The sequence below is a fragment of the Otolemur garnettii genome, unplaced genomic scaffold, assembly GCF_000181295.1.
Source record: "Otolemur garnettii isolate 467f Iridium unplaced genomic scaffold, OtoGar3 scaffold00061, whole genome shotgun sequence".
In the NCBI taxonomy this organism is placed as follows: Eukaryota; Metazoa; Chordata; class Mammalia; order Primates; family Galagidae; genus Otolemur; species Otolemur garnettii.
In genome coordinates, this window is record NW_003852456.1 from 2,946,851 (window position 1) to 2,959,773 (window position 12,923).

The 12,923-nt window shown below is 45.8% G+C and overlaps 1 protein-coding gene across 2 annotated transcripts in view; it reads right to left on the minus strand.

Moving 5' to 3' along the window:
• Positions 1–12,923, minus strand: part of IRF2 (interferon regulatory factor 2) — a 93,727-nt gene that overhangs the window by 43,120 nt on the left and 37,684 nt on the right. The window contains exons 1-2 of one of the 2 annotated variants that reach the window (XM_012806987.2): positions 3,790–3,814; positions 1,298–1,416 (exon numbers count right to left, since the gene is read on the minus strand). Coding sequence is in view for 1 of the 2 variants with exons in the window: in XM_003792787.2 (XP_003792835.1) it covers positions 3,790–3,876 (87 nt within the window). In the remaining variant the exon portion in view is untranslated. Of the gene's footprint in view, positions 1–1,297; positions 1,417–3,789; positions 3,883–12,923 lie in introns of those variants that run through there. The other variant, XM_003792787.2, reaches the window with a different exon arrangement.

The following is a 12,923-nucleotide window of genomic DNA, read 5'->3' on the forward strand; positions in this document are numbered from 1 at the left end:
GGGCACTATACCTGTCACTGAGTGTCCAGAACGAAGCAGACATCCCCAGTGCCAGCCACAGATGCCAACACCTAAGGCATGACTGAGCCACAAAGCCATGGACAGTGTCTCTTCTAAGAGTTACAACAGTCTTCAGTGGGCAAAGACATTTTGGAATGACCTCAAATTACCTGAAATACAGACAGGGAATCTCTACAATGCTTGTGAATGGGGAAGACGTAGCATTAGCCTCTCTGGCTCAGTATTTACGCAGACAGATGAATGGCAACAAGCCTCAGTTATCAGAAACCTAGAAAAAGCGTGCCCTGGGGGAGTGCAGGTATGAAGAGGCCTGCAGTGACAGTGCTGCCCATGTGCACTTTGGCTAAGCCCCGGCGGGACGCCTGCTGAGAGGGCTCTAGGCATGATGCCGTCCACGGCTTCTGAGCCAGCGGCGTGCAGAGAGGCGGTGTGAGCTGGCAGCCACGGGCACACTCTCCTTCCTCAGCCTGGCTTGTGCCCAGCTCCAGCAGATGGTCCCAGGGAGGTGGCGGAGGGGTCTCCACTCCCTCTCTCTGCTTCAGGAGAACTCTCAAGCCGAGAGCCAGGTGAGTGAAGCTGGGCAGGTCAGAGAATGGGGCACAAAGGGAAACCCATTGGCCTTGTGGTCCTCCACCAGAAAATCATGGGCAAAGTGGATGGCAGACAAAGCATCCCGAGAGAGAGTGACAGTCAGGAAATAGCCTCAGAGGTATGTATCTTAGTTTCTGAGGGCTGTCGTGACGGATTACACGAACTGGCCAGTTTACAGCAACAGAAATTTATTCTATCTAGTTTCTATCCAGAAATCCAAAATCAAGGTGTCAGCAGAGCCATGCTCCTTCCAAAGGCTTGGAGGGAGAAACCTTTGCTTCTGGTGTCTGGTAGAGTCCCCTAGGCTTGTGGCTTGTGGCCATAATGCTCCAATCTCCGCTTCTGGCTTCTCAGTGTACGTCTTCTCCTCTCCTGTCTCTATAAAGACACTTTGCAACGGATTTAAATCCCTCACAGATAATCCAGGATGATCTCATCTTGAGATCCTTAATCACATCTGCAAAAACCCTTTGTCCAAATAACACCCACAGGTGCCAGGGGGCAGGTTGGGGACACACCTTCTTAGGGGCCAGAGTTCCATCTACTACAGATAGCTACCTGCAGCAACCCAAGCACCTCCACAATATAGGTGGCACGATGACACTACACATTATTCCCTATGTCAAGCCACCCCAAATTGGTGGATGCATTTAGAGAAAAGAAAAAGCAAAAACGAACAACTTACTTCTCTTCAGAATCAGCCAGCATATCCTTTCATCTCCCACTCTAAATCAAAACAGGTAATGTTATCTCGTTCTTCAAAACAGAAGCCCACTTAACCTCTCTGTGCCTCAGTTTCCTTATCTGTAAAAAGGAAAATAATAACCGTACCTACTCCATATGGTAATTACGTGAGTAATGCACGTAACCTGTGCAGAGGACTACCTGGCACAGAGTAAGCACTTAATGAACGTTAGCTTTTCTTTCTTTCTTTCTTTTTTTTTGGGGGGGGGACAGGGTCTCAGTTTGTCACCCTGGATAGAGTGCCATGGTATCATAGCTCGCAGCAATCTCAAACTCTTGGGCTTAGGTGATTCTCTTGCCTCAGCCCCCAAGTAGTTGGGACTACAGGTGCCTGCCACAATACCCAGCTATTTTTAGAGACAGAGTCTCATTCTGGCTCAGGCTGGTCTCCAATCTGTGAGCTCCGGAAATCCACCCACCTTGGCCTCCCAGAGTGCTGGGATTACAGGCATGAACCACCGCACCTGGCTACCTTTTGTTATTATTATTTATTTTTATTATTATCCTAAGGCTCTTCAACTCTTCCCTGACAGCTCCATAGGTGTCCCTGCTACCAAAGCGGGCAAAGAAGCTACCTATTTTCCTGTTTAGTTCTTGAGAAGAGGATAATTACATGTCTAAATCTAAAACACTACAGATATGGCAAGCCTAGGAAAATACACTGTTTGCCACAAGACCTTAAGCTGCGTGACAAGTTCCATGAAATAGGCATATGGATTACTGAAGTTCTTTCAATTGACTTCATAGCACATACATTCAAATCAGTAACATTAAATGAAAAATAAATGGATGACGGGAAAAGAAACAAAAAGTACTAAGATTTGAGAGACCTCTGAAAAGACAGCATAAAGCCCACAGTGGAAAAAATAACATTAAGCCCGAAGTGCTATTAGTAAAAAGAAAATAAAACAATAGGCTGAAGTGGCTGGGCATGGTGGTAGCTCACGCCTGTAACCCCAGCACTCTGGGAGGTGGAGGCCAGAGGATCCTTTGAACTCAGGAGACTGAGACCAGCCTGAGCAGGAACCAGACCCTGTCTCTACTAAAAACAAAAACAAAAACAAAAACAAAAAACTAGCTGGGTGTGGTGGCGGGGGCCTGTAGTCCCAGCTACTCGAGAGGCTGATTCAGGAGAGGTTGCTGTGAGTTACAATGATGCCACAGCACTACAATGTGGGTGATAGAGTGACACTGTCTCAATAACAAAAAATGGTGCAACTCCCTGTTGTCTTATTAGAAGCAGACACAATCCGCAATCTGGCTCTCAGCTCATGCACCTGACAAAAAGATAAAGCCTGGCCAGCTAAATTATTCACTGTATTCTTAAGATTAAAAAAGAAAAGGGGGGCACCCGTAGCACATTGGTTACGGCGCCAGGCACATACACCGAGGGCAGTGGGTTTCAAACCCAGCTCAGGCCAGCTAAACAACAATGACAACTGCAACAAAAAATGCCAGGCATTGTAGTGGGCGCCTGTAGTCCCAGCTACTAGGGAGGCTGAGGCAAGAAAATTGCAAGAGTTTAAGGTTGCTGTGAGCTGTGATGCCACTGCACTCTACTAGGGGAAACATAGACTCTTTCTCAAAAAAAAAAAAAAAAAAAAAAGGAAAAGGAAAGGAAAAAGGAGGGAGAGGTGGAGAAGAAGAAAAAAACTTTTGATCAGAAGAATTATAATTCTTCCTGGCAGGAGTAGAGAAATTTCTCCTTTGGGCCTCCTCAAAGCAGGCATGATGAAAACAATTGACAGGGTGCAGTGGCTCACACCTGTAATCCTCTGGGAGGCTGAGTCAGGAGGATCCCTTGAGCTCAGGAGTTCAAGAGCCTCATCCCGTGTCTATTAAAATAGAAAAACTAGCCGAGTGTGATGGTCAGTGCCTGCAACCAGCTACTCAGGAGGCTGAGGCAGGAGGAATGCTTGAGCCCAGGAGTATGAGGTTGCTGTGAGCTAAGCTGAGGCCATGGCACTCTATCCAGGCTGACAGTGAGCCTCTGTCTCAAAATACTACAAAATAAAATAAAATGAATAAGAAGACAAAAACAAGTTTCCTTTAAATAAGAAACACTGAAAAGAAAAGCAATGAGCTCCCTACCCTTCATTTCCAATATAATAAGTACCTGGAGTTTCCACACCCTCTGAGGGAAAGAAAGGAATAACCCAGAGAAGGAAGAGGGTAAGAAGCACTGAAGAAAAATACCAAAGGGAGCTTCCCATAAAGAGTTCCCAAAATACCTGACAAATAGGTATTTGTCAAAATACCCAAAGGGAAGAGGACACTGGTTACCCAAGTCTGAGGCTTCAGTCTAAGAAGATGATAAAACTCTTTGATATGAGCATTTTTGGTTGGCTGTTTTTTCTAATGAATGACCATTAGTTTGTACACACCCCAGGATAATTTTATTTTCTGGTGGTCCACAGGGGCGTCACCACTCACCTTGTTAAGCCACCTCAGCCCTGGTATCGTATTGGAGTTGATCTGCTCCTCCAGCCAAGGCCTCATGCGCATCCTTTCCACCGGCATGGTGCCCTGTGCAGACAGAAATGCAACATTAGGCACCCGTGCTGCAGACACTGGCGGCCGCGTCTGCCCTGCGGACCTCCCCACCCCTCAAGCTGGGGCCTAGACCCACCTGCCCTTGCTCACCTCTCCCGCTTGGCCAAGGAGCTGGGGTGGGGAGGGATGTGGGGGGTCCAGATGGCCCATCCAGGAGCCAGCTCCCGGCTGACAGGGTCCTATGGACACAGGAGGCCCACAGTGCACATCCAGCTAGCTGGAAGGCCCAGACACCTCCCAGTCCCAGTGACCTTACTCTTCTGTCCTGGCTGTGCTCACTACAGACCCCCCCCCAGCCCCCAATAGCAGGCATTCAGAAGACAAGCATGTCACAACACCTTTGGGTATGACCTTTCCAAGAGCCCAGGGTGGGTAGATCAAAGCAGCCACTGGGCAGAGTTATGCTCCCCGTTCCTTTCTTGGGTGTCTGGATTACATAAATACTCGGAACCCCCAATACCTTCACTTGAAAGCACCAAAGCTGGGGGTGTCAAACCTGTGGCCTGGTGGCCACCTGCCGATTTTGTGTGGATTTTTTTGGCTTATTGGGAGTGTTGGATATTTTGAAAATTATGCAGACTATTTTTTATGCTCATTGGTGTTTGTACCATACGGGCCAAGACAACTCCTCTTCCAATGTATAGCAGAGGGGGGAAAAGGCTGGATAGCCCTGCTCTAAAAAAGAAAAGGGGGGTGCCCGTAGCACAGTGGTTACAGCGCCAGGCACATACACCAACGGCAGTGGGTTTCAAACCCAGCCTAGGCCAGCTAAACAACAATTACAACTGCAACAAAAAATGCCAGGCATTGTGGTGGGCGCCTGTAGTCTCAGCTACTGGGGAGGCTGAGGCAAGAGAATCGCTTAAGCCCAAGAGAATCAAAGTGGCTCCCCTAAGGTCCTTTACCGGGGAGCCTTTCCCTCTCGACTTCACTCTGTCTATTCCAGAGCACGCCAGCATCCTGCTTGGGCTCCACTTTTGCTTTTTCCCCAATGCCCCTGTCCCCACTGGTATCATCTCTTTTTCCTGACTCACTTTCCCTTTGAAAAGCATTTCATGGTCTGACCACTGACCCTCCACCAGCACCATCAGGCCTCCCCTGCTCCTCCTTCCAGGTTCCTTTCTAAGATGGTCTTTCTTTTGTCCACCAAAACAGATCCAGAGAGGACTCAATAACAAAGCACCCTCCTGGCCAGCCGAGGTGGCTCACGCCTGTAATCCTAGCACTCTGCAAGGCTGAGGCAGGTGGACTGCCTGACCTCAAGAGATCCAGACCACTCTAAACAAGAGGAGAGACCCTATCTCTACCAAAACCAGAACTATCTGGGCATGGTGGTAGGACCTTATAGTCCTAGCTACTCAGGAGGCTGAGGCAGGAGGATCACTTGAGCCCCAGAGTTTGAGGTTGCTGTGAGCTGTGACACCAAGATACTCTACCCAGGACAACAGAGTAAGTGAGATTCTGTCTCAAAAAAAAAAAAAAAAAAGATAAATTAAATAAATAAAATAGTTTGCTGTTTGGCACAGATTTCTCATGACTATCAACAAGGGTGAGTATACATCCCCACTTCTGTGAAAAAAGGCAAAAGAGGAATTCTGTTACATTGAGTGGAGCCCCAGAAACTGATCATTTAGTGGGACACTGAAAACATATTATTTCTGGAGATTAAAAGACTAGGATGGCAGGCAGACAGCGTTAACTGCCTCTGAGCATTGAAAAGAAAAGATGCTTACTTAGTATGTATTTTCTAGCCTCTCCTCTGCCTTCTGAGAGGCAGGTCTGCCCCGGGCATTAACACCCAGGCCCTGTGAAATCTGAAAGCACTGGAGAAGGCAGTAACCGTGTAGAGTAGACACACAGGTGCTATTTTTGCCTAAGAGAACCAAAATCCACAGAAATCAGGACACGTGTGTCCTAGTCCTGACTGCCATCGCTGATGCATGTCCTTGGGCCAGTCTTTCCATCTTTCCGGCCTACATTTTGATCATCTACAAAAATGAGACATTTCAAAAGATCGTCTCTGAGGTTATCTGTGATTGTCCAAATCCTTTTGTAACTTAAAGGCTCATAATCTGATTTATCTTTTTGTAAGCTGCTATTCTCGTACACTGGGTTGTTTTTAAAAGTAAAATGGTTAAGATGTTATGGTTCTATACACCTAAAATATGAACAGAATATGAACCTCTACTTCAAAGGAAGTTAAAAGAATGGAAGCACCCACCAGAAGCCTGACAAAAGGCACTTTGTATTAATAAAATCACCTAGCATCAGACCCTGGAGACGGGACCAGCTTCAAAATCATGGCATCTGGCTGTAAACCAGCTCAGCACATGGTGGATATTTAAAATATCACTGGTATGGGGCTGTTACATAAAGGCATGTGAGCTACTGAGCATGAGTCACTGAGGCACATGATATGAACGGTACCCCTAAAGTCAACAATGCCCTGCCCCTGAGTAGTGCTGTTAACATGAGGTTGAAAGGCAGGGTGCAGCAGCTCACACCTGTAATACCAGCACTCTGGGAAACAAAGGCAGGCGGACTGCCTGAGCTCAGGAGTTGGAGACTAGCCTGAGCAAGAGCAAGACCCTGTCTCTACTAAAGGCAGAAAAAACAGCCCGGTGTGGTGGTGGGTACCTGTAATCCCAGCTGCGTGGGCGGCTTGAGCCCAAGAGACTGAGGTTGCTGTGAGCTGTGATGCCACAGGACTCTACCCAGGGTAGAGTCAGTGACAGAGAGTCACAGACAGTGAGATTCTCTGTCTCAAAAAAAAAAGGTGACACTGAATTTTCAACTAAATAACTGAGGTTTGGTTCTTAGGATAGCAACAGCAATGACTACTTACTGAGCATGTACTATGTGCCAGGCATTAAAGATTTCCTGGGCAGGTGCAGTGCCATGTACCTTTAGTCCCACCCACTCAGGAGGCAGAGACTGGAGGACCTCTCCAGCCCAGGAGCTCAAGGCTGTAATGTGCTGTGATCAGGCCTGTGCTGTGAATAGCCACTGTACTCCAGCCTGGACAACAAACACCCTGTCTTCTTAAAAATAAACCAACAAACCAGTATTTTGCACGAGTTTTGTTACCTAAATCTCACAATCCCAGGGAGCAGGGACTTTATCATCCTTTATTACAGATGAGGGGACAGGGTGGGGGAACTGCTAAAAGCCAGCCTGTTAGTAAGCAGGGAGTTAAGACTCTCACCCAGGCGAGTCTGACATGGAGAACCCGGCTCCTCATCCCTGCCCTCTGCTTTCACCCGACTTCAGGGTTCAGAAAGCAGAGTCTTGTAACTGTTTTATACACCGATACTTTCTCAGCTCCTCTCTGGCTTGTACACCACTGACATGGTCATCTTCCTAAAATATCACCCTCATCCTGTTAATTCCCTATTCTAGAGGCTTCTAAGGGGCCCACTGGATTTAACATAATAAACTCCTTGGCTGAGAGGTGGGTGGTGTTGCCGGTAATGGCATGATAGGTAATTCAGACCTAACTTCCATGGTGAGTAACTAAGAAACGCGGACAGATTTATTTTTGTAAATCCATTACAAGGCATCCGAGAGGCTGGGCGCAGTGGCTCACACCTGTAATCCCAGCACTCTGAGAGGTCGAGGTGGGTGGATGCCTTGAGCTCAGGAGTTTGAGAACAGCTGGGCAAGAATGACACCCTGTCTCTACTAAAAATAGAAAAACTAGCCAGGCATGGTGGTAAGCGCCTGTAGTCCCAGCTACTCAGGGGACTGAGGCAGTAGGATCGCTTGAGCTCAGGAGTTGGGGGTTGCTGTGAGCTATGATGATGCCATGGCCCTCTACCCAGCAACAGATTGAGAAATATCTCAAAAACAGAAACAAACACAAAACCAAAAAACCCCAGAGAGCTAACAAGGTAGCAAAACCTTAGGAGGGCAGCATCTGGGAGAAAAAGAAATCCAGGAAGGAAAGCTGGACATCTGGCCCTGCAGACGAGGCTGGGCAGCTCAGCAGCTGAGCAGACTTTTCGACCTATTCAGGTGACTAGAAAACAAAACCGGAAGATCAGGGCCCAGATAGGAGAAGAGACTCCTGGAACCACCCCTCTCCCCAAGCTTTGTAAGTAACACGTGCATAACTAAATGAAAATACTTATTATCAAAAACTCAAACTCAGCTTTGAATCATCTCAATCCCTGATCAAATTAAAATGACCTGAAACTGCCAGAAGTAAATGAGAATAAATACCTATATCTTGAGAAAAGTAACATTATCCTAGAGTTCAGGATAGCTCTGGACTTGTTCACATACAATCACCAGCATTCACTCAATATAGCCAGGAATATGAAGATCAAAAATGACAAAATAGAAAACCAAGGGAAATAAAAGGCCATAGGAAGAGACCCACAGGGATACAGATACCCGTCTTACACAGATATAACGGGTATACGGAGACCAAATGTTTTTAGATACAGTTTTTTATTTTGTTTTTACAGATGCAATCTTTAAAAAAATCTATGCCTAATATGTTAAAGAAAATAAAAGACATTATGGAACGTTTTGTCAGAAAACTAAACATTTATGAAACAAATTTTATTTATTTTTATTGTATATGCTAACATTTTTATTGTTATATACTTATTTTTATACCTTTGTCTTTTAACGTCTATATCTGCATTTAAAAAGATTTATGTACAACTGTTAAGGCATTATAATATTTTCTACTTATCCATACAATTGCCTTTATCAGCAACCTTTTTACATTTATGTGATTTTATTTTGCTACTTAACAATATTCCCTTTAGTATTTCTTCTACGGCAGATGTAGTGATTAAATAAACTCTCTCGGTATTCCCACACACACACACACACAAGGAAAAGTCTTTATCTCTCTTTAATTTTTAAAGAACAGATATTTTTCTATAAAACAAATTTTAGAAGCGAGGGATAAGTCATTAATATTAAGAACGCAATGAATGGGTTTTACAGTGATTTGGACGCCACTGAAAAAATTAGTAAAGGAACCAGAAGAGAAAATAAATTCCCAGAATGAAGCGATGAGAGACAAAAAAGGTGGAAAAATAAAAAAAAAAGAACTAAAACACCTGGGAAACAATCTAAAATACGGGTAATCTGGAGTTCTGCAAAGACAGGAGGAAGAGTGGATGAGGGAGAGGCGCTATTTGAGGAGACAAGGACCAATAATCTTTCAACCACAGATTCAAGGATCACCACAAACCCCAAATGGACAAATGCAAATAAAACTCATCTCAGCGCACTATGGTACAGCAGCTGGGAACAAAAAAGGCGGGAGTCGGGGTGGGGATCACAGAACTGCTGGGAGGGTCAAGGGTGGGTCAGGAAGGAACTAGACTCACCATCTTTAAAAAAACAAACCCAAAGAACCCTTAAGCCTTAAAGTGACTACTCAACAGAAACAATGGAAAGGTATCTTTAATGTACTGAAAAGAAAATAACTGCCATCTTAAAATTTTATATCCAGAGGATATGGACTTTATTATTTACTTATTTATTTAGCGACAGAGTCTCATTCTGTCACCCTGGGTAGAGTGCTTGTGCGTGCTCACAGCAACCTCAAACTCCTGGGCTCCAGTGATCCTCCTGTCTCACCCTCCTGAGTACCTAGGACTACAGGCCCCCACCACCAAGCCCGGTTAGTTTTTCTATTTTTAGTAGAGCTGGCGTCTCATTCTTGCTCAGGCTGTTCTTGAACTCCTGAGCTAAAGAGATCCACCCGCCTCTGGCTCCCAGAGTGCTGGGATTACAGGTGTGAGCCACAGCGTCTGGCCTTTTTATTGATTTGTTTTATTTTTTGACACAGAGTGTCACTCTGTCACCCTAGGTAGAGTGCTGTCTCACTGTAGCTCATAGCAACCTCATACTCCTGGGCTCAAGCAATCCTCCTGCCTCAGCCTCCCAGAGTTCTGGGAGTACAGGTATGAGCCACCACGCCTGGGCCAGAGGACACTAACTTTAAAAGATGTAATAAAGGCATTTTCACTCAGAGACAAACTTAGAGAATTTTCCACCTGTACAGCCAAAGTTGACTAGCTCAGAGCTGCAGGGTCCCAGGAGATGGGTCAAGCTTGCCAAGACAGCGAGGCTGAGGACAGGGCCTCTGTGTGCGTGTCTTTGGAGCTGACCTCAGCAGTGCCCTGCCCTGTTTCTTTTGCAGCTGCATCTTTTTTTTTAGCGCCCATGAAGGCTCTTGTCACCTAACACCTCTCCCTGCACACCCATGTGTCCTCCCCTCTTCTCCACCTACAGAAATTCTGCCCTCCCAACCCAAAACTCCTCAACCCTACCTTCATCCATTAAGGGTCACTCTCACAGTGCTAACCACTAGACACTCTTGTCCTGCGGTGTATGTTGTCTCTGGATCAAGTCACCCAGGGTACCAATAAACATTTATTTATTTATTTATTTATTTATTGAGACTGAGTGGCCCTGGGTAGAGGGTCGTGGCCTCAGCCTAGCTCACAGCAACCTCAAATTCCTGGGCTCAAGCAATCTTCCTGCCTCAGCCTCTGGAGTAGCTAAGATTACAGGTGTGAGCCACCATGTCCGGCCAACAAATATTTATTAAACACCTATAATCTGCCAGGTGCAGTGGCTGGCACTTGTAATCCCAGCACTTTGAGAGGCCAAGGCAGGAGGCTCGCTTGAAGCCAGGAATTCGGGACCAGCCTGACCAACACAAAGAGACCTTGTTTCTACCAAAATTTAAATTTAAAAATTAAAAAACCCCACGTGTTATGACAAGGAACTGTGCTGAGCACAGTGGCAGAGTCACGGATGTGCAAGACATGATTGCTGCCCTCAGGGAATGACGAGTGAGTGAACTGAGGGCATGAGACATCAATCACACAAAGCTCACTAATCATACTGTAATTACAATAATAAAAGACGAGGCAAGAAAGATCAGAAGGCAGTATATGATAAACTGCCAACTAAATTAACTAGCTCGTACAGAATATATAAATCATTATTAAATGGGTCTGTAAGGGAACGGCCTAACGGATGGGAGGCACTGTCCCGGCAGAGGGAAGAAAGCAGGCAGGCCAGAGGAAGGCGTGTTTGCCAGTGTGGGCAGAGCGACAGGCTCCCGAGGGCTCCCGAGGGCTCCCGAGGGCTCCCGAAGGCGAGGCTCTGTAAGGTGCCACCAGCACGTCAGACGCAAGCCCTGGGTGTTTCCCACCCTATCCTCTAATCCTCACAATGGCCCTACTCAGTGAAATACCATTAGTCCCACTTGAGAGATGAAGAAATACACAGCCAGAAAGGTAACCTGCTCCCCTAAATAACACTGATAAATAAGAAAGAAAAGGAAATGTCCAGTCACCAACTCCTCTAGACAGGAAGCCAGGATCTGAAGCCAGGTCTTCCTAGACAGTCTCAAATGCCCCCCTGGTGTCTTGTGCGTCTTGACACGGGCTGCTTAAGACTTCTGAGCGTCTATGAGAATGCACAGGGAAAAGCAGAATGACAGTCCACTCAGAGCAGTGACTTTCAACCTGTGTGCCATGAGAGGATCTTAGGTGTCCTGCAAAAATTTTTAAAGATCATTCTTTAAATTATTTTCAAAAAGTGTTCAAAGCACAGTAAGTATCGTCTTTTTTGTTGTTGTTGTTAGAATAATTTAAGTGTGCCGCGGAAGCTTAACTATAGGTTCAAGTGTGCTGTGAAATAAAAAAGGCTGAAAAACACTGCCTTACAGGAATATAAGTTAATATTAATATTATTAATATAAGTTAATAATACAGTAGGGTTTTTTTGAAACAGACTCTCACTCACTCTGTCAACCTGGGTAGAGTGTCGTGGTGTCACAGCCCATAGCAACCTCAAACTCTTGGGCTCAAGTGATCCCCTAGCCACAGCCTCCAGAGTAGCTGGGACTACAGGCACCTGCCACCATATCCAGCTAGTTTTTTTTTTTTTTTTTTTCTTGAGAGATGAGGTCTTTCTCTTGCTCAGGCTGGTTTTAACTCCAGAGCTCGAGCAGTCCACCCACCTCAGCCTCCTGGAGTGCTGGAATTATAGGAGTGAGCCACTGCACCCTGCCTATTTTAGAAGTCATTTTCCTGGGTGCACAATAGTCCTTCCCCAAATGCCAGTTCCTCTTACAAGTGCCTCATATTGACTTTTGTGTGCCTTGTCAGCAAAAACAAGAGTTTCCATGAAAGATTATGCACGTTGACAGAACGCTGGAGTTGGAAATTGAAAGCCATCACCATCCTCTTCATCATGTCCTTGATCACCATCACTCCAGAGCTCACCAGGAACCAGATGCTAAGCCAAGTGCCTTTCCTGTGTTATTTCATCCAATCTTCCACCAAGCTACACCAGTGCAGGCCCTTATCTCCACTTTATAGTCAGGGCAGTGAAGCTATTCACTGGCCACCAGAATTATCATGTGGTAAAGCTGAAACTCAACTCCAGATCTCCATGACTCCAGAGAACATGCCAGTGACCTCAGGAGTAGTGTTTTTCAAGCCTCTGATGACAACCCATCACAGGGTCATGGAATCAGTTTATTGGAGTAAGATCAGCACTTTTAATTTAATTTTAATGAACTAGGCCCAGCGTGGTAGCTGACGCCTACAATCCCAGGACTCTGGGAGACCAAGGTGGGTGGATTGCTTGAGCTCAGGAGTTTGAGACCAGCCTAAGCAAGAATGAGACCTTATCTCTACTAAAAATAGAAAAAACAGCTGGGATAGTGGCAGGTGCCTGTAGTCCCAGCTACTCAGAAGGCTGAGGCAGGGGGATGGCTTGAGTCCAAGAATTCGAGGTTTTTGTGAGCTAGGCTGATGCCATGGCACTCTATTCTGGGTAATAGAGTGAGACTCTGTCTCAAAAAAAATTATCTTTGAGAATTAATTATCTTTATCTTCTTTTTTTTTATTTTTTGGGATTCATTGGGGGTATAAAGAATTAAGTTACACTGATTACATTTGTTAGATAGGTCCCTCTTATACTTGTGTCCAGCCCCCAAGAGGTGTGCCATACACTGTGACCCC